This window comes from Strix uralensis, chromosome 8, assembly GCF_047716275.1.
Source record: "Strix uralensis isolate ZFMK-TIS-50842 chromosome 8, bStrUra1, whole genome shotgun sequence".
Classification (NCBI taxonomy): Eukaryota; Metazoa; Chordata; class Aves; order Strigiformes; family Strigidae; genus Strix; species Strix uralensis.
This window is the reverse complement of record NC_133979.1, coordinates 19,072,509-19,098,631: the sequence shown is the minus strand read 5'-3', so window position 1 is coordinate 19,098,631 and position 26,123 is coordinate 19,072,509. Positions and strand designations below refer to the sequence as shown.

At 36.0% G+C, this 26,123-nt stretch overlaps 2 protein-coding genes across 6 annotated transcripts in view; one reads left to right on the top strand and one right to left on the bottom strand.

Annotated features, from left to right (window-relative positions):
• GLMN (glomulin, FKBP associated protein) overlaps nucleotides 1-17,204 on the top strand; it is a 21,676-nt gene extending 4,472 nt beyond the window's left edge. For 4 of the 5 annotated variants that reach the window (XM_074876495.1, XM_074876496.1, XM_074876494.1 and 1 more), the window contains 15 exons: nucleotides 222-330; nucleotides 1,562-1,808; nucleotides 2,244-2,343; nucleotides 5,762-5,949; nucleotides 6,428-6,481; nucleotides 7,423-7,453; nucleotides 7,811-7,900; nucleotides 8,431-8,472; nucleotides 8,556-8,629; nucleotides 8,947-9,031; nucleotides 10,631-10,740; nucleotides 11,874-11,937; nucleotides 14,376-14,499; nucleotides 15,882-15,964; nucleotides 16,096-17,204. In XM_074876495.1, the coding sequence (XP_074732596.1) occupies nucleotides 222-330; nucleotides 1,562-1,808; nucleotides 2,244-2,343; nucleotides 5,762-5,949; nucleotides 6,428-6,481; nucleotides 7,423-7,453; nucleotides 7,811-7,900; nucleotides 8,431-8,472; nucleotides 8,556-8,629; nucleotides 8,947-9,031; nucleotides 10,631-10,740; nucleotides 11,874-11,937; nucleotides 14,376-14,499; nucleotides 15,882-15,964; nucleotides 16,096-16,203 (1,509 nt within the window). In that variant the 3' untranslated portion in view covers nucleotides 16,204-17,204. The remainder of the gene's footprint in view (nucleotides 1-221; nucleotides 331-1,561; nucleotides 1,809-2,243; nucleotides 2,344-5,761; nucleotides 5,950-6,427; nucleotides 6,482-7,422; nucleotides 7,454-7,810; nucleotides 7,901-8,430; nucleotides 8,473-8,555; nucleotides 8,630-8,946; nucleotides 9,032-10,630; nucleotides 10,741-11,873; nucleotides 11,938-14,375; nucleotides 14,500-15,881; nucleotides 15,965-16,095) is intronic. The other variant, XM_074876497.1, reaches the window with a different exon arrangement.
• On the bottom strand, nucleotides 17,186-26,123 carry C8H1orf146 (chromosome 8 C1orf146 homolog). Its single transcript, XM_074876501.1, has 6 exons — nucleotides 26,028-26,123; nucleotides 24,866-24,991; nucleotides 22,826-22,919; nucleotides 21,537-21,705; nucleotides 18,691-18,769; nucleotides 17,186-17,320 (listed from the first exon to the last, which is right to left on the bottom strand). The coding sequence occupies exons 2-6, from the start codon at nucleotides 24,932-24,934 to the stop codon at nucleotides 17,201-17,203; spliced, it is 531 nt and encodes a 176-aa protein (XP_074732602.1). The 5' UTR covers nucleotides 24,935-24,991; nucleotides 26,028-26,123; the 3' UTR covers nucleotides 17,186-17,200.

Sequence of the window (26,123 nt, the reverse complement as noted above, 5' to 3'; positions counted from 1 at the left end):
ATATGTTTTCAGCTTATATGAAACTGTACACACTTATACACTGTACAGAACATATTAATTGTAGAGAGGTACTCATTGTTTCATATTTGTTTTCTTGAAGGTTATCTTGGATGTTCAGATCTGCTTTCTTGACGTTCAGGAACTTCTGCATTGAAGTTTGCTTGTGATGAATTTTTTAGCTTATTGGTTATTAAAAAATATGCATTGTTTCTCTCTTGTAGCTATGCAATCCAAAGGAACTTTTTTTGGGTTTACTTGAGCAGATTGAGCAGACCTCTGCAGAGCAAGTGTGCCAAACTGTCATGTTACTGCTTCAGCCTTTGCAGACAGGTAAGATTCAGTTTCTCATGTGATTTCTGAATTAAATTATTTTATCATTTGTGTATCAATTTAGTTTAGCCTTTGCTGGAATAGTTTCAGAATATGTCTGTCCTGACAGGCTTTACAGTCTATTACATTCTGCAAAATAACACAGGATATAACTTTCATGCTTATATTGGCCTGTTAGAAAAATATTTTAGATGGGACTAATAGCATCAGTTAAAAAAGCAATATTCAGCTATTTTTCATCATTTACAAGAATGTGGTCCTGTGACAGTTACATTTAGAGGTGTAAACCGTTCATACTGTTGTTACAGATATAGAGAATTATATGGATTTGTGAAATTCTTCATTATTTAACTTTTAAAATGTAAAATTTCATATTTTCATAGTATAAAACTTTTATTTCAGATTGAAGCAGGTTGAAATATTTGATTGGTGAGGGGAAAGCATTCTTCTGACTTACATATAAAAACTAGACATATTGGTTTTGGATACCCACTAAGTAGGTAACAAGTAGTAGTTTCTGTTTTGATATGTGAGATGAAATCAAGTGTTGTGTATCAAATTTAAATCTGATTGTAGCAGTCTCTGAGATGTATTATTGAATTATGTTAGAATTTAACAAGAGAAGCATTTTGGTAATCAGAAGTATGTGGTTTTTTGGATAGCCAATCTGCAGTTAGCCTGAGTGCTGTTTAAAGGGAAAACCACTTGTGCTGCTTCCTCAGTCTGGGAGCCCCTCGGTTGGCTCTGGTGTGGAGTATAGAACAGTTCTGAGCTGCTTCAGGTCGAGTCAGATCTCAGAAGGGTTGGGCCATTGTCTGTGGTTTTGCCAAGCACAGGAGTGAAGGAATAAATGAGTTTTCCAGGTCAGATAAATGAGTATTATTTCAGTTAGACTAGTTCTAGAAAGACACATTTTTTTTCAGTCCTCATCATGGTGCTACAGAGAAAGGAAGAATCTGTTGAAATGGATGACTGCTTTAATACTAGTCATTCTCAAATACATGGTCATCTTAACTACTGTATATTAAACTAGTGGACGATGTTTGGTCTTGCTGGATTTGCTCATGTGATTTCAGGTTATCAGTCCCTCTCCTTCTGGAAACTAAAGGCTTTTTTATGTTTTCTTGTTTTGCTTCACGTTTTCCTCAACTAAGTAAGCAATAACTTCATGTCTCAAAATAAAATGATCTCTTTTTTTTCCTTTTCCTTTTTTTTTTTTTCTTTCCCCCAGTGCTTTTGAAACTTCAGAACAAGAAGGCCTACTCAGTGGGTTTATCTTTGGCCATGATTATGAATCAGCTTACTCCTTTACCTGTACCTTATACAAAACAACAAATACAAGAAGATAAACTTGGTCTCTGTCAATGTTGTAATGCAGTGGTGGACTTTGCTAAACCTTTTGTGAATGAAGTTGTTAAAAACATGGAGAAGTCATCAGAATACAATGACATGGAGCTGAAAGAAGAATTATTAAAATTGTGAGCATTTTATGTCAGTGTAATATATTTTTATAGACTAGTGTTTTGTAATGCTGCCAACATATGTTAACTAATGTGGTATTTCAAAAAAGAAAAAAACCTAAATATGCCTTACATATTTATGAAGTGAGAGAAGAAAAGTAAAAATATTTCTAAGTACAGGGAAATGGTAAAGAAATATTAGCCTCTGCTCTGAAGCTGATTTGGTATTCCTTTGCTTCTCAGATTTACAACAGTGAGGGTAATCATGTTCTGGAAGTGAAGTCTAAGGATACTTCTACAGGAGGTGGTTGTTTTTTTTTTTATTCTCCTTGGAATATCAGGAGTAGCAGCAGCTAGTATGAATAGAGACTTTATTCTTGGTCATCAGTGACACTATTATAGTCTGTATTTGTGACTGTATTGGTGATTTAGTTTCACCCCTTTTTATTTCAGCTGTATGAAAAGCCTGAAATACCCGTTATTGACAGCTCAGCTTGAACAAGTTGAAGGCATTGAAGAACACCCCTTTCGGCATTTTGCAATTGAAATTATAGTAAGTGAAGTCAAAATTAATTACAATGTTTGCAAAACCAGTGGTCTAGTTCAGAATTACCTATAATTTGTTTTAGAGCTCATTTTGCTTCCTTTATTAGTTAGTGGGATGACTTACTGGTCCTCATAAGATCATGCAGGTAGATAAAGGTCTAGAACAATTCCGGGTCCCATCTCTGGAAATTAAAAATCTTGCAGACACAGTTTTGCTCCTTGATAAACCAGTTTGAACTGCTCTCTGAATCAGCAGCTGCTACTTTGCTGTAACTGCTTCTTTTGCTTGGTGATGTATGAATTTATTAGAATATCTAAAGGATTGTCTTTGCTGCAGTATTACGTCAAGGTACAATCTACATATTACCTTTAATCCAAGTGTTGCAGAGAGAGAAATCTCTAATGTGCACAGTGCGGTGCCAGCTGACTTAGAGCATTGATGCCTGACTGCTGCTGATGCTATAGCTGGAAATTCAGTGGGAACGTGTCTGCTCCATGCTACCAATGCAGTTACTCTGGTTTTGAATGTTTTACATAGTAGCTGAGTTATATTAGAGCAAGATCGTTGTGGGTATAGATAATTTTATTTAAATTTGCAGCAAAAACGAGCCTTATAAGCAGATAGTCAGGTACAGTCTGTGCATATATTGGAACATACAATATGTGTATGTTTTCAGAAATAGGACTGGGTGTGATTAATAAAGTTATAGCAAGTAGAGCTGTGCTTTGCTAATGTTTTGAATGTGATAAAGAATATTTCCTCTCCTGCACATATCCAAATGTAGTGGTTTGACCCCAGCTGGCAGATAAGCCCCCACCCAGTCACTCAGGCCCCCCAGCGAAATGAGGAAGAGAATCTGAAGGCCAAAAGCAAGAAAAACTCAAGGGTTGAGAAACAGACAATAAGTGAAGGAAAAAAAACCCCCGAGTGATACAATGGCAGTCACTCACTACCTTCTACCGGCAGACTGATGCCTAGCCAGTCTCTGAACAGCCTGAAAAATACTACCCGCACTCCTGTTTGTTGCTGAGCATGATGTCATATGGTATCTCTTTGATCAATTTGGGTCAGCTGTCCCAGCTGTGTCTCCTCACAGCTTCTCACCCACCCTCTGCCTGCTCGCTGAGAGGCAGAGTGAGAAATAGAGAAGGCCTCAATGTTGTGCAAGCACTCTTCAGCAGTAACTGAAACACTGGTGTGTTATCAACACTTTTTTGGTCACAAATCTAATGCACAGCACCATTCAGGCTGTCACGAAGAAAATCTACTCCATGCCAGTCAGACCCAGTATGCCAAATTTAAAATATTTGTAAAGATCAGTTGTCTCTAATTTTCAAATGCATGGTTATACAATGATTTATGTTGGGCTGATGAAATGAAGGAACCTTCTTGACAGCCAGGTGCTGGATTATTTTATAACAGTTTATTCAGAAGCAGGCTGGTAAATCTTGTAATGAAGTATAAGAGTGGAAAATATTTTTGAAACTAAATGGAGCCTTCCCTCAGGATAGCCAATGGGCTGCTAATTGAGTTACATTGAATAGACAGTAACAGCTCATTTGTATCAAGATTGTAGCTAGTGTCTTCAACACTTATAAAACAAACTGACCTTTTTAGAAGTATAGGAGAACTGATCATTAAATGACTATTAACTGGTTATTCATATTTACTGCTAACAAAAATACAATTCTGGTTTTGATAACTGGCCATGATAATATTTTTCTGTAAGTTGTTTTCTTAACTGTGGATACATTTGTTTCTCGTGTTAATGTTGACAGTATGAAAGAATAGTGAAGTTTGAGCTTTGGACTTCGTTCTACCTTGTTATCCCTGGTTAGAGGAGAAAAATTCACCAGTCAAATACAGAAAGACAGAAGTCAAAGAATGCCTGGAGGGCAATTGTAAGAGGGAAACGGAAGTTACAGAGAAGACAGAGTGGGGGTGAAGCTGGCTGAGGGTCTGAGGAGATCCAGCTGCCAGAGGAAGATGGCTGAAATGACTGTGAACTATGAACTAGGGAGTTAGATGGCTTTTTCTATGATATAGTGGAGTAGTTAGTCCTAGAAGAGCAGAGAGACTGGGTCAGGGTGTCATTTTGGGGCAGGGAATGGCACACGAAGACTTGATGAGTTTTCAAAAGGAAGACTTGGAGCCAGCTGGCATGAGGAAAGCACACATCAATATATATGTGCAAACGTGCATGCACGCAGAGTAAGTCTGAATGTTGCCATGTGATGCAACTCTGTTTCTTCAATTTGTGTTTAAAAATCTAAGCATTTTTGCACACGGAATTCAATATCCAAATGTTAAGATTGTAAAGTGAAGCACACTAAGCAGTTAGCAAAACTTTTGGTTGTTTTTCAACAACAATTAGGCTTTCTATCATGATCACATCCATTTTTTTCCACAGCATGTCTCAGCATAGGATGGACCTGCTGTCTGGATCAATTGGTGGTTGTGCAATGAAAGAGAATCTTGTCTCTGAGACCTGTACTTCCTTTATTGCAGGACTGTCAGGGTGTGCAGTGAAGGAGGCAGGGATTACCAGAAGATGATTTTACGGTTAAGATAGTTGAAGTGTACTCTGAAAAACTGACTTTTTATCCTACCTCTCCTGTTGGGCAGTCTGAAACCATGTTTTTTATGCTAATTATGAATTACCTTTTCTTCATTTTCTCAAGAAATTCACTTCTGCTGTTTGTGGAATTGGGTAATGAGAGCTGCAGCTAAGGTCAGTAAAGTCATGCTTTGACTACATGACATCTTGCATAATCCCAATTTTCCAAAATGTGAGATCCTGGATGTTCAGTTTGGACAACCCCAGAATAGTGAGTTAACCTCAATCTCGCTGTTTCTTCATAAAATGTACAATAGGAGTTTCACTCCCTCCTAATCCACATGAATGGGGGGCGGGGAGGGGAACCACACTAGTATTTGTGAAGTACTTGGGTGTCATTGTGTTGCGCACCACTGGAAGGAAAGGCCATACACAATGTTTCTAACTTTAAAGCAGGGCTTGCCTTTAGCAGATAAACATTGTGTTGCATATTGATTAGTGAGCAGAAAACAAAATACTGAGTGTATTCTGTGATCTGAAAAACACAGAGGTTGTATGGCATAATGTGATCATCATCCATAGCATTGTCTACAAGAGAGCCAAACTAGGGTTTTGCAGGGTGACTTTATTTTGTCTTTTGCTAGCTTTTGAGTGCTTGACTTTGCTATCTTAGTAACATTCTTCTAACAGTAGTTATTTTTCCTGCAGGGTCTTTTTTGTGTATGTGTATATATCATAAATACTCACAAAATGTATGTATTAATTTATACTTATGCTATGTAAGAGAATTTACTGTAAATACAGTTAAAGCTTCAAAACTTAATTGGTATACAGGTCTTTTAAAGGCAATCTATCTTTCTTTTTTAGAACATTTTGTGGGATATAAGAGAATTGATACCATTAGTGTTTTTACATCGTAAGGGCAAAAGTCCACACTGGGAGAATCAGGAGTTTGCGGACATAGAGCGAAAGAATTCTGCAGATTCTTTGGCATGTCTGTCATATCTGATGTTTGTTCAGCATTTTGGTATTGACTGCTTTCCAATGGTATTTAGGTAAGAACTATTCTTCCTCACTTATCCTAAGTCCATACTTTGAAGATTCTTTCTGAGCAGAAGAAAACTTTTTATTTGTGAATAGTTATGAATGAAAACTGTGTATTTCACTAGTATTTGTTTTATGTGAACCTTTATGCATTTATATTTTATGTAGTTTATATTATATACGTAAGAACATACTCCAGTCCTGCAGATTATTATGGTTAAATTTTAGATGAGCTGTCCTTTTAAAGAAACTGGTAGGATTAGTCACATGCTGAAAATTAACGTGTATTAAATTTTCAACTGAATATTTATAGACAGTTTCCATGTAAGAGCTACTAACAGCAATTTACTATTTTGTGTCTATTTAAAAATTTTTAATTCTATATTTTTATAAATTTTCCAAAAAAGACTAATCCTGTGAAATAAATTAACTCTGTGCAAATGTATATGGCTTATGCAGTTTAATGTAAACCTAATTTTTCACTTTTAGCCCGTCATACCTTCTGCAATGCAATATGATGCATATTGAAGTGCTACTGAAAAGGTAGGATTTATGGTATTTGGAGTTGGAGATAGTGGGTGTGGTCTTTTATAGTAATTCATAGAATCAAATTTCAAATATACCAGATAAGTTCAGAGGAGGTTTTTAAACCTGAGAGTTAAAATGGCAAGTTCCACAAGAAGATGGCTTCTTTTACTAAGAATTATTAAAAGTTCTCTAAAACATTTATTTATTTATTGTTTTCAGCTTGTATTGTGATACAATTTTTAGAAACTTTATTCTCAAAATGCAAAATTAAGGTCTTTTAAACATATGCTGAATAATTAGAGTGTATATTTGTACTTCTGTAACAATTAGTTTGCTACTAGAGAAGACTATCTAAATTCAAAATTTATTTGAATGTATTCTGAGATGATACGCAATCTGATTAAAGGTTAGGCTTTCTGAAGGAAACCAGACTTTTCTATATATTGTGATTATTTCGCCTTCTGTAAGCAGCAATGTTGACCAAATAGTTTCTAGCACTGCTATAGAAGGGAAGTGTCTCATTATGACTGCTTACCATTTCCTGGTAAAATTTAAACAAAACTTCCTGATCAAAACTTCCGGTTTAGGATCTGCTGTGTTTTTCGTAGGCTTGCAGAACTATGCAAATGGAGTCATCTGGGAAAAGTTTCATTTTCCTTGTTAATCAGTGTTTTGATACCTGTGAGATATGAGATGCTGCTTTTGAGCATTTATAAATATTGAGGGCAAAAAATGTCATTTTTGACCCTGAAGAAAGGAATCTAATTTTCAACTTTTCATCAGCCAGTTTATTCTAAAAATCTTTGACAGGATTAATGAAGATATTATATTTAGAAAATACAATGGAAATTGTTGAGGGACAAGATCTTTTTGATCTCTGTTCTAGTATTCTGAAATATCAACAGTGTCTCTTTAATTAATGACTTAAATTTGATAATGTTTCCTTTGTTTTCTAGAACAGAAGAATCTATGTTATCTAAAGGACTTGTAAGTTTTTCTTTAATCAAATTTTCAATGTTAGAAAGTTTAATTTTTCCAATTTAATGGTAAAACTTCAGTTTCCCTTTCTAAGAAAGGTACAAATGATAGTTCAGATAATAGTTTCAGAAATATTTTGAGGCTTGATTTAGGTATTCCTTAGTCGTACAAACACTTATATTTATTGAACTTTATACACATGCATAAATGCTTAAATTGCCATTGTCACTTAAGCTCCTAGGAACTTAGGATATCTGAATGAGCATTTATAGTGAAGGCAGTTTTAGCCATGAAATGTTAGGCATATAGATTAATGTCTTACATATGTTCAAAATGTTGGCAGCTTTTTTTTTGTTCTTCCTGCAGGATCTGTTTGAGAGCTGTTTATTGAGAATGGAAGATAATAGCCTTCTCCATCAGTATTTAGAATTCAGAGATTTTATTAACGTACCTCAGGTAATAAGCAGCAATGTACAGAAGTCTTTAAAGTTTCATTATAAATAATATCTAGCTGTCTTCTAGGTGTTTGAGAGAGGACATGCTACTGAACCTTTATACACTTGTGTCGTTAAATTGAAACCTTCAGTGTCTTGCTATACAGAATTGATTGTCTTTTTTACCTGCTACGGCATGAAGTTCCAGTGACAATTAAAATATATGTAGTGTATGTACAGGCCACTGAAGCAGGTGGGCACTGATCTTATCTGAAAGATGGTGCTTGCTTGTTTTTGCCTCTACCTTCCAAATATGCTGCTTGACTACATTCTTATTTGGACCCAACATTACAAGAATAGTATTCTTATGTATCAGCCCTGGGATTTCAATCACTGAAGCTAATGTGAATTTCTCTGATGAGAATTTTCTCATAGGCATGGTTCTGTGGGCAGTGGGGTTTTGGTTTGTTTTGTGTTTTTAATGTCTTGAGTAGATTTTAGTCAGTGTGGTGTAATGTAATTAGAAATTATGTTTTCTTTGTCCATCTGCAGGATTTGGTGAAAGTTATGACCCTTTGTCCCATAGAGCATCTGGTATGTAATGTGACCTACAGAATCAGTTAAATGCTGAATTTATTTGATTAGAATTAATCTGATAACATCTTTTTTTTCTTTAGAGAAAAAAGAGTTTAAATATTTTGCAGTTGTTCATAGACAAGTTTGATGCAGAGGGAAAATACACATTATTCAGGTATGCATTCAAGTTTCTACAGTAATTGTGTAATATCAGCCTTATTGAAGCTTAATTGCATAGATACAATGATTTCTGACAGAACTTCTATCTGGTAAACCACATTGATTTTACTATGTTAATTTTTGGATAAATAATGACTTTCAACTATCTCACACAAAATCAGTTGTCTTATGTAAGCTAGTGTTTAAAGGTTACATAGTCATCTTGTTTTTCTGTGGTAAAACTCCCACTTAGTGAATAAAGCCATGTCATCTAAGTTCTGAGCTAATTATATAGGAGCTTTGAAGAGATAATATCTTTTTGTTTGTTTGAAGGTGTTTACTGAAGACAAGCAACCATGCTGGTGTGGAAGGATACATTATTAAAAATATAAAAGATCAGATTCACTTATCGTTAACGGTGAGGCTATTACCACTAAAAAACAAGTTGCCATCTCAAAATTCTATCAGTATTATGTTGAGAAAATGGGTACAGCTTAAGCTTTGAGTGATGCGTTAAAAAAATCCACTTTGAAAAGAAACCTAAGATTGGGAAATTACATAATTAAAAATGCTGATTTGGATTTTTTCTGTGTATGTATTTTTACATTATAATTTTACAATAGTATTTTTTAATTGCACAATCTTACTGTATTTTTCGAAGTTATTACTTTTTCTGTGCTTGAAAATACATGCTTCTTTCTTAAACAGGAACTACTCAGTATTTTGCTTTATCCTCACAGTTCCTCATTTCTTGAATATAATTCAAATGCTACAGTCCAGACAGAATTATTAATTTTTTTCTTGGTTTTTATGCTGACAGTCAGCATTATATTACGAGTGCTTCACAAACATTAAATTAATCCAAAAGGGTTGAGCTAGATCAAAGCAATTTAAATCTCATATTTTATAATCATTTATACCACGAAGTTGGAAAAATTAATTAAAAATAAATTTTTAACTTTTTTTTTCTTTCTCTTTTACCCCCCATTTGTTTTTTTTCACCACTGCTTAGGGCCTTTTCCAAACCAAATTTAATTCTCAAGAATACTGCCTTTTGTCAAATAGGACAAGATAGTAAATTTATGCATATTTTATGCTAGCACAATTATGTTAGAAAGCAGTGAATTACTATTTATTAGATCATCGTCTGCCCTGTATATTGAATCAGCAGGGGTGAAGAAGATGATAATATGAAAACCATTCCAAAAGGGGCTTACACTAATATTGAATAGGTAAAAGTATATTCTGAAATTTCCTTACTAATGAATTTTTTGACTATGCAGCTTCAGAATTCTCTTAATACATTTCTTCCATGTAGAGATCCCTGACTGTCAAAAAGACAAATAATTTAAAATTTTATCACATGAATTTAAATGTTCTAGGTTTGTTGCAAAGCATTCTGCTATAGATGGAATGATAACAATTTCTAGTTGCTATCCATTTATTTCATCTTAATTTTTGTGCCCAGCTAGTCTTAGTCTTTCCAGGTCCCTCGTCTGATCTGACTTAACAGACAGTCACCGTTCTTGTCTAATCTCAGTTTTCCTTCCAGTCCATTTCTGGGTTTAGAAATATGCAAAAAAACCTTAAAAACTCCTGATAATCTTTCAAAAAAAAGCCAACCCACATTGTGACACTACTATTATGAAATTAATAGAGTCTGGCAGATAGCCAATTGTTCCATACCTCAATATAAAAAAAAAAAAGTGCTTACTAAATTTTTCTAAGTTTATGTAAGCAAATAATAACTGTATTGATGGTGGTATGCTGAAGAGGTGGAAAATCTATTCTGAAGAAATTGAAAAGAACAGTTTGGCATGGGGAGACAAAGTAGGGAGGAAGTCTAGTCTGTATACTTCAATCACATCTAGTAATTACAAAATACTGCTTCTAGTGTTTGATTTTTTTTTTTTCCTTTTTCTGTTTTCCCAAAATTATTGTTAAGTTTTTTAAGATTTAAGATACTTTTAAGATTTAAACTTTGCACTCAGCTAAACTTTTTATATTGTTTTTCCAGAAGGCATGTGACAACATTTGGTTTACAGGACATCACCTGATCTCCCTTCTAGATTTAGTGCTTTTGCTTCCAGAAGGTGCTGAGACAGATCTTCTGCAAAACTCAGATAGGTGAGTTGTAATTGCAGTTAGAGGCTTTTCTCCTTTTTTAATCATTTAAAAAGACATCAAACTACCTTACCACAATGGGAGGTATGCTGTCATGTAACTAATGAGGTGACAACCTCTATGTATTTAAAATTTTTGGAACTGGAAACAGAAACGATCACTTATTTCAACCATCCTTTCAACTTCTGCATAGAAGAATGTTCCAATGCTATTACATTGATTTTAGCACTAAAAAAGGAATTCCTCCTCCATTCCCTGGGAATATAAGGCCTCAGATGTCAAGTTACAGAACTAATTGGTAAAACGTTATTTCTTCAGGAAAGTATGCTTTGTCAGCTTTCTGCAGAAGCAATTAGAGGAACAAAAGAAATGTGGTATGTTGTTTTACACGATATAGGGCAATAAGAATTATCAGATACAACTTATAGCACACAGCCTTTTGGAGGCTGTTTCAGAGACTGCTGCTGGGAATCCAGTACCTCATGAGTGGAAATACAGAGCCACCTGAACAGCGAATGCTTGCATTCAGTAATATAAAAATAACTGAAATGTCTCTGAAAATCTTGTGTATAGGACAAGTATTTTCCCATGTGATGAATAGAGGTTGGGGTTGTAAATCAGTAGGGTGATAGTGTCCAGACAGACACATAACTACTTAAAAAAACAGATGTATGATCTGTAATTGTACTGTTTCTCTGGAAAAAGCAGTAAATAGTTTCTGCTAAAAAGTACGGTAAAACAAAAGCAAAAAGCATATTTTTAAAAGCACTCCAAAGTAAACATTCAATACAGTAATAAAGATGACTGTCACACTAGGTTCAAATCGACTTCAGATCACCAGTGATGCATATTACAAATCCTGTAACAAGGTTCTGTCTTTTCAGAGGACTCTTCCCCTCACAATCACTAGCCTTCTCCCAATCTGCTGACAGTTTTAATTTTGATTGCAGAGTGTCAACTGTTGTAACGTGGGCGCTACTGCACACTGGTGCTCTAGACTAAGCTGTACTGCTCAACAGATGAGTGGTTGTGTTTTGTACACATGGATATATTTAGGATGTCTGGCTAATGGACAATTTAAATTACTAATATAAATCTGCGCTTTAAATGATAACTAGTACACTTTTAATTCACAGGATTATGGCGTCACTAAATCTACTGAGATACTTAATCATTAAGGATTCTGAAAGTGATAATCAAGTAAGTACTAACTGATTTGAAAATGATTGATTAGCTGAGGGCTGAGAGTTGGATTCATGTGAACACTTACCCTTGATTCAAAAGCATGGTTTTTGCATTTTTCTTTGCAATGGTCAGTAATCCAGAAGTAATGCTTTTATTAACTATGTTAAGAGATACGTGGTGTTACTTTATTCTGATGAAATTTGACTGCATTCATACTTAACTGTTACTGTAAACAAGCTAATCCTTTTACTCTGCCTGATGAACTGTGGTCTGTGTCCATAATTTTAGAGTATGTCACCATAAAATCACATCTCTTATCAAGTATTCTGATGAGAAGAAAACACTTGTTACTCCTGCTTATTTATTCACTAGTATCCCTCAAGCCTCTGAGTGCTTTCTCTATACTAATAATACAAACCTTTGCAGTTCAAGAGATCCATTTTATTCATCTTTGGGCAAAATACTTCTTGTGCAATGTGCTAAAATTGTTAGTATTAAGATTTCTCAGAAAATATTTAATAACAGTATTTAAATAGTTTTTAGCTGTGCAAAACAGTATTCTATATTTACAGTAACTGTGCAGGTGCATGACAGGTACATGTTAAAAGCTTCTGTAGGTACTGGCATCAAACAAATTCTTGTCTGTAAGATCCATCTGCTGAAGTAACAAAAAAACCCCTTTCTTGACTTGAATAAACAATGTCATGGTCAGATGAGTATTCTAACCAGCAGATAAGTATCCTAAGGGGTTTTGTTGTTCTCCCCCAGTTTCTTGACTGACTTTATGATTTGGAGTAATGGATTTCATCACATCATTTTCTGTTTTCTAAAATACAGAAAAAATTCAGATCTATTTTTAGAGCACTTTGAGATCTATGAATACAAGTTCTATAAGTGCCGAGTGATGTTATTAGTCTAAGTAGAATAATGCAGGTTACGGTGATTACCAAAACTATAATGAAGATGAATAGCAAAAGTAGCTCTCAGTTGGTGCATTACTATTTATGTAATTAGTTAGTATTGATAGACTATATCTGTTTCTCAGATTTAAGGACTGATTACTATTTAAATGCTCATTATGGACCAGTTTCATGTAAATCCATAGCTTTGTAAGAAAAGAGAATTCCTCTTTTAGTATTATTAAAAATATTTATATAGTAGCACACAATTACTATAACAATGCTGTCTAGTACCTGGCGTAAAGAATGTCCCAACAGTTTGAGAAGAAAATAGCATCACCTCTTCTGAAGTTTTCCCTTACATTTAAGCCCTGCCAGTTCTTGACTTCCTCCCTGGGTCCCTTCATATAGTGCAAGTGGGGCGGAAAGAAAATGCCTCCTTTTATGTCAGTTCAGATGTTTTGATTGCTGTGTAACGAGCACTTTCATTAATCAAGTTTAAAAATCAGTATTTTTCTGGAACGTTGTTTCTTCATTTTTAGCCCCATTCTGGTGGAAATAATTACTGCTTTTCTTATATGACCAGTTAACTTTGTGTCATTGAACATTAAAATTTGGTGAATTTTCCACTGTAATCAACAATACCATTTAACGTTGAAGTTCTTATTTTTATCATCCTTACTCTGCCCTTTGAGGATACTGCCTGAAGAAGGGAATTGTATAAATAGCTCCTATATCTAAAGACACAAAGACTGCTTTGTATTTGTTTCCTTCTACAGCAGTTTTGTAACTACAGGCTTATAAGGCACCAAGGCACAGAAGTTTTCCTCTTGTGCTGTGTAACCTTGAACAGCCTTGTTTTTGAGCATCTCTTCCTTCTATCTCTTGTTCCTGAGTGCCGTTATTGTAAACTTATTTCACCCATGCCAAACTGGGGACAAGTTCATGGTCACGTCGGCTACTGTGCCTAAGGATGGGGTAGTAGCATATCCAGTAACATTCCTACAATGGTTTTTTAAACTGAACATGATATAGGCAAGACCCTTATATATTTGAGGAGCGTGACGTTTATCAGAGCTTTCATTTGGCATTGCAATACAGTGTTAATTCAGGAACATGAATTTAAATGTTTGCCATTTTGCTGCTGAATTATCTTAGAGGAACCTACAACTGCTGTTCACTGACTGTAGAGATTCTAGCCTGAGAAAGTGGCTAGTACCCCCCTCCAACATATCAAGATCATTTCAGCTTTGCTTACAAGTTGAAAATGTGCGTTTCCATTGCTGTAGTTATCATAAGTTTGCCCCCCACCCTTTTATCTTTTTTGACTGCTTCATCCTCCAATTTTCAACAAATAATGTGAGAGAGAGGGAGAGGAGCTTAAATATCCATCATGATGCTATTCATGGTTAAATGCATAAGTATAAATTCTTTTTTCCTCCCAGCATAGAAGTGTATGTTATAAAGACTAGTCCAAAAACTTCTGCTCAAAAACCCAGCATTGCAATGCTTCATTAAACCTAATTTTTGACCTTCTCTGTTCTGTTTGAATAGACTGGTGTATGGACCACACTTGCCAAGATTGAGCAAAATTTTTTAAAACCACTGCATGTAGGACTCAATATGTCAAAAGCACACTATGAAGCAGAAATAAAGAATAAGAAAGAAAACAGAAGAGGTGAGTTGTTTTCTTTTTTTCTTAGCTTTGTTCATATTTAGAAACTTTGGAAGCAAAGAATTGGTGAGTGCTGTATACATCATGTTTTATTTAACTTTTGACACTATTCCAGATTTCAAATAATAGTTCAGTATTTGCTATATTTTATATTAATAATTTTCATAACTGGTCAGAAAAATCTGAACTTGTTTATCTCTTGTCACATTTGTAAACCTTATGCAACCTGATAGAAGTGTCACATGAAGACCTGCAAAGCTTGTTCTGCATTTATACTTTTGATTTTAAGGTTAGACAGGAGCATCTAAGGCTCTCTGAATATATAGCCCTTAGGTTTCATGCTAGGTGTGGGGAGGCTAACAAGAGAAGAAATAATTCACACAGCAAATAGGTGCTCTCTTAAAGCCTGAAGGACTACATTCTGAATTTTTTATTTTTTATTTTTAATCTGACACACAGAATCAGATTCTGCTCTTTGTTAAGTAGACACATTCCACAGGGCATAAGAGCTGTAGCTGCTTCAGGCGATCCCTTTGTATGTCAGATCCTCTGTTCCTTTGTGGTCTCCAGTATAATTAAGAGCCCAAGGAACTTGCTTCTGCTACCAAAAACATCGGTACAGCGCTTTGCCCCTAGTCATATCCTCTTCTGTGGCTGTAAACTGTATAAGTATGAGGCAGAGAAAGGGAATTTTTCTGAAGGCAACCTGTGGATATCTTTAAAATGAATCAGGAAGCTTTTTCTTTAAGTCCTCTTACATTTCTCTAGCCTTTGACAAAGCATAAAGAGATCTGAGTTCAGGAGAGAACATTTAACTCGTAACAGTAAATGATTTAGTCTTTTTCCCCAATGTATAATCTCTGTAAGCATTACGTTGAATTTCAAATATGTGGTTTGAATGTGAGAGGTTTTCCCCTCAGTTTTCAGACTTGTCCTTGTAGTTTTGTGTGCTGCAAGTAAGCTGCTTGAAACAGAGAAGCCTGCAGGCTTTTCTTAATAAAATAAGTATTTCATGTCTGGATTCATTTAAGTCAAGCTAAAGAACCTCTTTACTATCTCTCTGGATGCGGAAATATTAAAAATGACCAGATTTTTTTTTTTTTCCTTTTAAAAGGAGCATTTTAGCCTCATAAAATTGGCTTGTGTTGCAGATATTACCTGTTCAGTAATGTAGTCATATGTTTTACAGAACGTGTAGATAGCATCCAGCCCAAACTGTCTTCCTCTTAATGTTCAGCACCTTCTGTCTTGTGTTTGGTCAATCCCTAGGTTTGTGGTTTTTAACAATTACTGTCTAGAAATGCTACTATATTAAATATTCTTTTCATTCTAAAAGTTACGGGAATTGGCAGCCTGATCTCTGGTTGTTTTTTTTTTCTCTACAGAGGCACACAGTTCTAACACAGTTTGTTCTGTAACTGTTAGTGGGGAAAAGATGCCTGCCATGACTACTGAAATGCAGCTTCAGGTGAGTTTGCATTTCCTTCGAAGTTATTCAGAAGTATTGAAATTTAGTTTCAATCTGGAGACAAATGTATCTGTACAGTGGGTAAAGAAAATAAAATTTTTCTAATAAAAGTTAATCTCTTGTCATTTCAGGTTTTACACTCGGCTCTCTTCACATTTGATTTAATAGAAAGTGTTCTAGCTCGAGTAGAAGAACTCATTGAAGTGAAAATAAAAGCTGTAATGGATGAAAACAGTTAGGTCAGCTGAAGTATTTGAAATAACATACTTCTTACCAGATCATTTTGACTATGAGACTTTAGCTGAAAAGGAGGCTACCAATCTTTAAAGAAGAGTGATTTAGAGTGGCCTCTAGAATTGCAAATGCTGCTCTTCATAAGTCTTGTTGTTGTTCTTATTTTCTTTTGCTATTGTTCTATGCAATTCAGAGATGTCGTATTTACAAAAGTACTTCTCTTCTGAATTTGATGCTTTTTCTTAAGTTTAGAAACTAAAAACAAGGGGGGTTTTTTTGTTCTTACGCTGTGGCAAGGAGGTATGGTTGTGCATTTATTTTTCTGTTAATTTTCAAAATTTGTTAGATGATAGTTGCTGACTGGTGTTGTGAATTACAAAGATTTTTATAAAGTGACTGGAAAACCATTAATTAAAAATCACTGTTTAAGCACAAGGTATTTTTATTAACCCTTTTTAATGTTGACAAACAAGCTTCTGTATTTACAAACAGGACTGTAAGCTATAGATAAATAACAGTAGAAACAGTATGGCAAAGGAAACCAGGTTTAAAGAAAAACACATCAACTTTGAGCCAAATAAGATGTCAAGGCTTAGTAACACAACAGATAACACTCGTGTTTTAAAAACACACTGTATAAGATTTCATACATGGACCTGTTTATGCATGGGAAACCTGTATTTTGGAATTGTTTATCATCCTTATCTTTAAGGATAAAGTTTTCCTTTGGGAAATTATTATACACAGATGAGCTCATAAGTTCAGAATCAAGTTAAAAATAAGGATGGCTTTTCTGTAGTGCAGTTTAACCACTTTTTTTCTTAGAATGCAGATTTGGTATAATATATGTTATTTTTCACTGTATAGTTATTTAATATAAATTTTCATTCCAAATGCATAAGCTGTATATAGTCTTTTGAAATGTAACTATATATTTAAGAACATTCTATATTTTGTTTAAAATGTAGCTGCTATTTATGAATAAAAACCCCAAATACTAAATTAATTACAATGCAACTGGTACTCCTGAAGCATCTTCCAAACTGGACTGTTTTCTATTATTTGGGCTTTTGTCACTGCCATTTTGTAACGAATATCATCTGCTCGTGGCTTGGAAGTTATCTTAGAGGAAAGAACAATATTGTGAGTAGGACACAGTAACTCTTAAGTAACAGAATATTCAACATCTTATTTTTCAAATAGTACAAATGTGAAATGATTCAGCAGTAAAATCTGAATCATGTTCTCTGAAGTAGATATTCAGGAATGATGTACACAGAGGTGATCTGATGTATCCCTTTAGGTGCAAGACCAGTCGTAAAATAACCAGTCCTGTCAGCATGGCATCTGAATATCTGGATTGTATTTCAACAGGAGTTGGGTCTGGTAGCTTGGGATTAGTTGGATGGTATTGCTCCCTTAGCCAGGTCTGTTAACCTGGGGCAAAAAAAGTTCATCTCGTAGGCTCTATACCAGTTAGGGATTCTCTGGCAAAAGATGAGCTCATTAAACTGGCTTTGTACTGCATCAGTAAGAAATAACGTAATGGCAACCAACAGACTTGTGTACACTAGCATCACTTCTTAGGGGGCTCTCCTGCTCAAGTTTGGTGTAAACATTCTGAACAAGTAGAAAAGCAAATTCAAGTTTATAGGATCAGCAGTAATCTTAAAAGCTTTTAGGTTAATGCTGTGTTAAGAGACTGGGCCAGACATCAGTAGATTCCATAAAAAATTTAAGTACAACGTTCAGCATTGTAATAAGTATTTAACAACTTTTGCCATATAAGTGAGATGTAGCTTACACACTTTTAAAATGATGAATACTGCAAATAGGTTAATGGTAATTATTTTGAGATGCTTGCTTCAGGAAAGGATAAAATGTAAATTCGTATTTGACTCCTAACATGTCATTCAACTTGCTCTTTTTATTTTTGGTACATGAGATGCTAGTACTGTTATAGTTAGTATCTAAGTTAGAATTTTAATGGAAAAATGTTCTTTAAAGAGGCTCAGTAAATAGATTTAATTAATAATGTGTTGATGCATACAGGATATGTTGCAGATACACAGATAAATTACACTCATTAAGCTGCAGAAATAATATACTAGTATGTGCATCATTAAAAATCCACAAGTGACTGAAGTTTTCAGATTGGCATTTTTACTTTGTCATTACATATTTAGATTCTGTGCTGGTTCTGCACTAGTAAATGAAGACAAGACATCCTAATTTAACAGTGGTAAATCAGCCGAATTAGCTTTTAAATATCTAATCTCTCTTCATAGCTTTTAAAGTTACCTTTAACTGTAGTTCAAAGCATCAGAGTAACAGTCCTACCTCAATATATGACATGCACTGTGGTCAATATGACCCAAAAAGTTCCATTATGGAAAAATAAATATTTTATAGTTCTTGGCTTACCCTCTACCCTACCCTACCCCTTACGCTCTGAAGAATGAATATTTTTAAGTATATGCAACCAGACTTACCTTAGCTATAGTTAGCATTAACTTAACGGTTTCAGCAGTATTATGAACTGGTATTATACGTAAATTACTGCCCAGGAATCTGCATATCAAAATAAATTAAGGTTAAGGTTACTTTTAGAATGCACATTTCATTTGTTATGCCATACAACTCAAAAAGCATTCTCACATGATGTAAACAACTTCTTACTGTGCCTTCAACACACATACAGAGATGATTGCTTTTATCTTTAACAGCAACTGGAGTGTTTATGCTGTTTGTATAGCCATCTGTCCCATTTCTGTACCACGTGTTCAGGTGGGATTTGGAAGGGCTCATTTCTTTTTCTAGGGCTCTCTGACAATCAGTCAACACTTAAGCATGTGTATGTTCAGAGAGAACTAAACCCTCTTCTGCTATACTGTTGAAGACTGTCCATTCTCAGTGCCAGTAAAAAAATGTTTGGGGGTTTTAAGGCTTTGAAAGAACACAGGAAATATCTAAAAACACTGTGTTAAAAATACTTTAGAATTTGAACTAAATCTTTGTAGTGTTCTATCTAAATATAGCAATCTGTACGTCAGATGCAGTTAAGATAATAGGATAATTCTGCTAAGAATTTCATGCAAAGACTTGTTCATTCAAATAATTTAACCTAAAATTAATTCTCTTTCTATAAATAGTATTATTGATGTGCATTCATTCTTGAGAATGTAATCTGAAGATTTAAAATACTCGCATCAGTTATCATTCAGTGCAGTCATGGAAGACAGATTAAAGCTTAGGCAAGCACAGAGCCTCTCCTTAAGACTTGTTATTTTAAGTGTGTTGTAACAATGACAACAAAGTTAGCATTGCTCCATTTTTTGTTGTAGAGCTACAATGTGATAGGGACTTAACAACAGACAATGAGGGATTTTAAATAATCAAAAATTTAATCCAAACAAAGTGCCCAGCTGCTCCATTGTATACTCCCCTGTGGCCTCCCTGGGTGACTACCACCTGTTCTTCCCCTCGGTCTGTTTGATGACTTGGACTCATTCACAGTAAGACCCGTGCTGGTTAGATACCTGATCTGAACTTGGTTGCCTGCTCTTCTTTCTTAGCAAAAATAAATGTTCTAGGCAGCGTTCTTCCCTAAGAGTAGGTACTCAGGCTCCTGTTGAGTTTTGCTAAAACCTGATGCAGAAACTGTGGTTCGATTTGCATTTAGGGATTAAGGAAATAAACAGATGCAATTTTGCTAATACTAGCAGTGGGCTAAGCAAAGCATGAATGAATGAAGTGCAACAAAGGAACAATTACATGTTACTTACCTAGATTCACAAAAATCCATTTCTATCACTAGTTTTGCTTCCAAACTACAGCAGGTCTAAATTTAGTTTGTATTTATTAATTTGATCAATGGCCATTAGAACACAGGGCTGATCTTTGCTCCAAGGTGTTTAAAAATTAACGTACAGATTTACTGTGGATATTAGTGGAATGCTTATTTGAGCTGGGATGATAAAGATGGCTTTTCTTCTGCTTCCTCCATGATACACCCAACCCTACATAAAGTGTTGAACAACAATTCTATAACGTTGTTTATAAAGAAAGAAATCCTTCCCCAGTTGTAACAAAACCATAGAAGAGCAGAAAGAAACAGTAATACAGGAAGGCCTGAAAATACCTGGGGACTTTGTTTCTTAACAAATCCAACAGATGACTTGTTTGAGAGAATATGGCACAAGTTTCAACCCCACCAATGCAAAAGCTCAGTGATTTACATAAAACAGCAGAACTCCAAGCTGTCAGGTAGTAAAAAAGCACATGCATCTAAAATATAACTGTGCCTTGTCAACATCAATTTGGTATGGCCTGCAATGGCAAAACTATTATTTTTATTTTAATAAAACTACTGACTTGCTAAATGGAATACAGTTTCAAAACATCACATTTGTTAGTCATCAACATATGCACAAAAGCTGTTGTACATAACCACAAAGTAGATTAAGAATTAGCACTGCCATCAGCTGAATAACATGTTCTTGCTGAATGGTTGCAGAGCTTTTAAAACCTCTCATGAAAATTTATGGAATTTTTACAAATGGATAATAGATTCCCTACATTTCATCCCATACACTCTGCTACTCATCAGCATTTGGCAGCGTGCCCAGGATTTAACGAAACTGCTGCTGGTTTCAAGGATGTAAAGATCAAAGACTCCATTAGAATAGTCACTTCTTTGACACCAAGAGGGAAAACCAACTGCAGTTAGGACGACTGTACCTTCCAGAAAATAGTTCTGGCTACAAGTACGGAGTGCAATCTGATCACTGTTGTCAGCAGGTATGTACTGAAGCATGCAGATTTTCAGGCTTCATTAGAAATCACAGATAAGAGTTCAAAACCCACCAGTTTTAATGTCCAGTATTACACTTTTGGTGTAAAATAACATTATTTCAGTTGTTCTAGCTCTGTATAATAGACACTGTTCCAGGAAAACAGATTTTAAAAGCTGGTGAACAATCTGTGCTTTATAACAAGCCTTTTCTCATGAAGGAAATTTGCCTGTTCTGTTTTGGAAGTGACTATGAAAAGATGCTGACAGAGCTAATAATATTGCCTAATTTTCCAGTTCATGGGATGTTATTTGCTATGTTTTGAGGAATGTCTTGTTTTGTTACCTATGACAGGTCAGACTGATTCACTTCGTATTCTTTTCATTTGCCATTAATAAACATATGCTTTAAATAATTTTCCCATGCATTAGCAAAATAAAATTCATATTCCTGAAAATAATTCCTAAAAAAATGTTCCTGAATCTAGGACTGCTACTTCATTTCTTCCTAGCAATAAAAACTTTGGTTTGATGATGAAATCATACCTTCTCTGAATCCTAAACATGACATTCCATTCTTCTGGTCCATGAAGAGCAGCTGACAAAACCAAAAAACTGTTCCGATGAATGTTTATGAACTTCTGAATTCTTTCAGAAAACTGTTCTTCTCCTGTCATAAGCAAGTCTTGAGTGTCTGACAGTAAAAATGCAATACCTATTGAAGAAACGGATGTAAATGTACATGCCATGGCAGTAATGTGATTAAGTTCTCACCAAAAACCAGGCAGCAGAATTCTTATTCAACCATTAGTTTAAAAGGTGATGGAACAAAACACAGGAATGAATTTATATATCTTGACAGTGAAATGCAATCATGAGATTTAGCCAGCAATGATTAGTAATTTTAAGATAAAACTACAAATAACTCAGACATTTTCTACCATAACATCAAAAAAACCCCAACTGTTCAATCCACTCAAAGTACAGACATCTGAATGCCTTTGAAAGCACACGCTTCAGGAATAAGCAATTGCTATAATGGAATGAATTCAGGGCAAATACAAAGACTGACTGAAGAGCTCCACAAGTCCTGTTTCTAAATGACATAAACACACCTGTAACATCTTAAAAGTTAGCTAAACTGTCTACCATGAGAAATGAAATTATAAACCTGCCAACTAAGTTATTCTGAAAGGGAAAGTTAAGGCGGCTGAAGTTTAGAAGGCTTAACAATCGAGGATGCAAAAGACTAGGCCAATGTGTGCCTTGTTAGTCCTTATAGTTCAGGAAAACTTCAGATAAAGGGTCTTGCCTACCTGTCTAGAGCATCTTCTGCTCTAAAAAAGGAAGGATAGATATTTCATGTTTGTAGTTTCAGTGATTTTGTAATCAAACCTGCCCAAAAAATCCTTTCCCTAACTCCTCTGCTACCACCAGGTCTGCAAATTCAACCTGGAAGATGAAAGCCAAGAGTCTCTTGTGTTTACAGCCATGAATACTAAAGATCTTGATGGCTGTCTTACATGTTAGTGGCACTCAACGTGTTTGCTCAGTTATAACAAGAATTTACTGAACCATTCAACTGATAACCACCAAATCTAATGTAGCTGTTCTACAATACGCCCCAAAAAAGTAAAAAACAATGAAAATGTTTCATCCCCAAAGTTCTCTGCTCCATCCTCCAATTTACATGCAATCACAGCACAGCTCCTTCCACTACTGCACGACATTCCAACAAGGCAGCTTTAATTCAGTTCAGTAGCCTACAACAGGGCCTGACCTTGTACCTCATCAGAGTTCATGAGTTTAAAAGCATGAACTTCAAAGTACCGTACCAGAAAGAGAAAAAATCACGGATCCAATTTCCACTGAATCTGAATATCGAAGTCGGTGTTGCTGCCTCCGTAGAATTGCAGAAATTTCATGATTCTAAATAAATTTTAAAAGGTTATTTATAAAATATGTTTTCAGCCAACATATTAGAAATATTCTTAAAGCATTGTCTGAACCATTACAGATAGAACTTTGGCCTCATTGTTTAAAAAATATTTTTTATTCCACTTGCAATAAAAAATAGTAAAAAGTTAATTAAACTTTTTCAGGTAATGAGATTCTGAAATATTTGCCTTGGAAGTTATCAAACATTGAATGACAATTTTGTATGCATACACTCAGTTTGCCTCAGGAAACTCCTGCATAATACATAAAGATGCTCAAACATTTTACAGTCTATTTTTGTAAGATGTGCTAAAGGAGGATTTGCAGAAGTGAGGAACATACAGTAGTGTGTTTCTATGACTCCAGTTAATTAGACTGCATTATTTTCACAGATGTCAGCATTTCATCTGGAAGATAGTTCAGAAAATCTGTATGGAACATGATTTTCTTTAAAGCTTTTTAACAGAATGCAATCCACTCAGGGAAACTAGAACATTGCACTATGCAACATAATCATCTACAGAATGGAATGGGTTTGGATGTAATTTTCAGCCTGCAAAAAGCATTTCTGCAGTATGTTCTACAGAAGCTGCTCAAACACACACATTTTAAAGATTAAATCATTGAATCTTTTCTAGCTAATAACACGTTTTTTAACGTACCCATTTAAAACATAGCCAACCTGCCTATATAGGGAAGTGTCCTGATTTAGTGGAAGAGTGCAAAATAAAGTCAGGATAGCAAGTGAACCCTGAAGGAGACAGTAACCAGAAATGTTATGCTTTTGATTGGTCTGGAAAGGGAACATTCAATGACAGCTGCTTATGAGGTATAACTACAATTTTGGAAAAATTCTGCTTCAAAGCCACTGCTGACAGTGAATTATTTAATGCACAAATACAGATAACAGCTATAAGAAAAGGATAGCTGCACAGGGAAGAGAGAAATCTCATAACCAAAACGGATACAAAGCACTACCTTTGTAAAAGAAAAACCATCTTAGATTTGTATTCAGCTATTTACGTATCTTTGCTCACTGGGAGTCCTTACTAACAGCAGTAGTTTTGAGTAGAGCTGGGGCCCTTATTAACAGGAGCGAGTTATACTGGTATAGCCAATGAGATGACTGCCCTTCGATACCTCTTACCATGTTATGGATTAAGTTGCTCTTGAAGCAGTTCCCAGACTGGAACAGTTTACAGGCTGTCATTTCAAGACAAGCAAGCAAATAAGAACAGGCTTTAAACTGAGGTGACTGAGGAATTACTTCAACACCATTTACACAGCAGAAATGGGGTGATAACCTTGTCAGCCAAGCTAGTATAAGATATCCTTGCTTATGAATCAAAGCCCTCCTGCCTCTAAATTCTCTCCAGCTGGCATGAAATTGGCCTCAGCTGCAGAAACTAATTACCAGCTCCTTGACATACCCTTTCACTTTACTGGGGAACACAGTCCAGGCTTCTGATATTAACAGATCTAAATCTAAATCAGTATCTGTAAGACTCACTGTTTTAAACTGAGTTGCACACTTATTGAGCAATGTTGATAGTGGGTAGTAGAAAATAAAGTGTTTAGGGAGAAATTCAGAAAATGAAAAACATTTCTGATGGATTTATTTATAGTGCTAATTGAAAGCAGCATCAGTGCAGTGTGAAAATGATGAGTCAGGAGGACAATCCTAAAGCAGTGTAACTCAGAATAGCAGGTGGCAAGAATACTAAATAGATACAGAAGTAGCTAGGAGAAAAACCACACACACACATAAAGAACTGGTACTATAGTAGAAGCAACTTCAGACTAATATCACTGTTTTATCCTCAAAAAGCTATATTCATTGACACTGCATAAAATATTTCCACATATAGAATATAGGAAATGCTTCTTTCAGCATTTCTTAGTGAGTGAGATGCTGCTCTTGACAAGTGGTATTGTACCTGCAGAGCTGTACTCATAATAACTGTTGTTATCCATCTTGACTGTTCCTGCCCACCACTTCCTGTCATTTTTTCCAAGGGTTTAATGGCTTTGCAGTGAAATCTCTGGTGCCACCTTCTGAAAAGCTTGGAAAAAGAAAAATTACAAACATTACCTGCCAGTTAGAGAGGTGAAATATTTAAGGCACACAGATCCATTAAAGATGTGATTAAAAACCAGGGCACTACCTAATTCTTCAAAATGTATACAGTTGCCTACTACCACTGAACTAATTTAAGATGGCAGTTAGATACCTAAATGACTTTAAAGAATCTGCATCTGAGAGGGCTTAACATCTCCAAGGCATAACAGGGAGAGCAACATAATCACAGAATCACAGAATTGTCTAGGTTGGAAAAGACCTTGAAGATCATCCATGAATGACCATAATGAATAAAGGACTTCAGAAAAACATTCCTAAAAGCACTTAAAACGACTAAGGAACATTTGCCCTATTTTCAAGGGGCACGTTTGTCACTGTGCACCTTCTACATTAAGATACTTTTGGGAAGACTGCCCTGGGCCTCCTGCCCAGCCTGGAGCAGCCCACTATGCCGCAGGCCTGAGCGCTAGCTCTTTTTCATGTACGTTTGCCTTTCATTCTTCTGAAAATATTCCTGGTATCTTGGCAGGCGCTTCTAGTGCAGTAAGGCTCATGTGGTGCAGCTGGGGACACTCACTGCGGCATCCAGGAGGGCGGGCCGGGCCGCACGCCCCTGAGGCGCCCGCCTGGGGCGCGGTGGCACCGCGAGCCGCGCGGGGGGGCGGGGGGAGGGAGCGCTGGTTTCCGCGACACCTCTGTGCCAGCTGGTTCCCAATACAAGTTGTAACCGGGCCTCTCCCCGTTTTAGAAACCCCCGTGGCCCGCGGGGCTGCCTGGAAGGCAGCGGGAGCGCCGGCGGCTGGCAGGACCCGGTGCCTCGCGGCTGGGCACCGAGCAGGTAAGCCCTCGGCAGGGCCGCGGCGGGGCCCAGACTCCTTCCCGCAGCCCTCAGGAGGAACCAAGGTTGCCCCTTAGCGGGGACGGGCGGCAGCTGAAACCAACCTTGCCTCACAGGTCTGAGAGGTTACGAGATGGCAAACAGCAGCTCCCAACACCCAAATGAAGTGCCCGTAACTTACTGCTCGGAAAGGAACTCAGGCCTTGGTGGCCTGAGGAAGCACCGAAGCCGGTTCCCGCCTTTTCTCCGTCCAGCTCGACTCGTGAGTGCCGGCCTC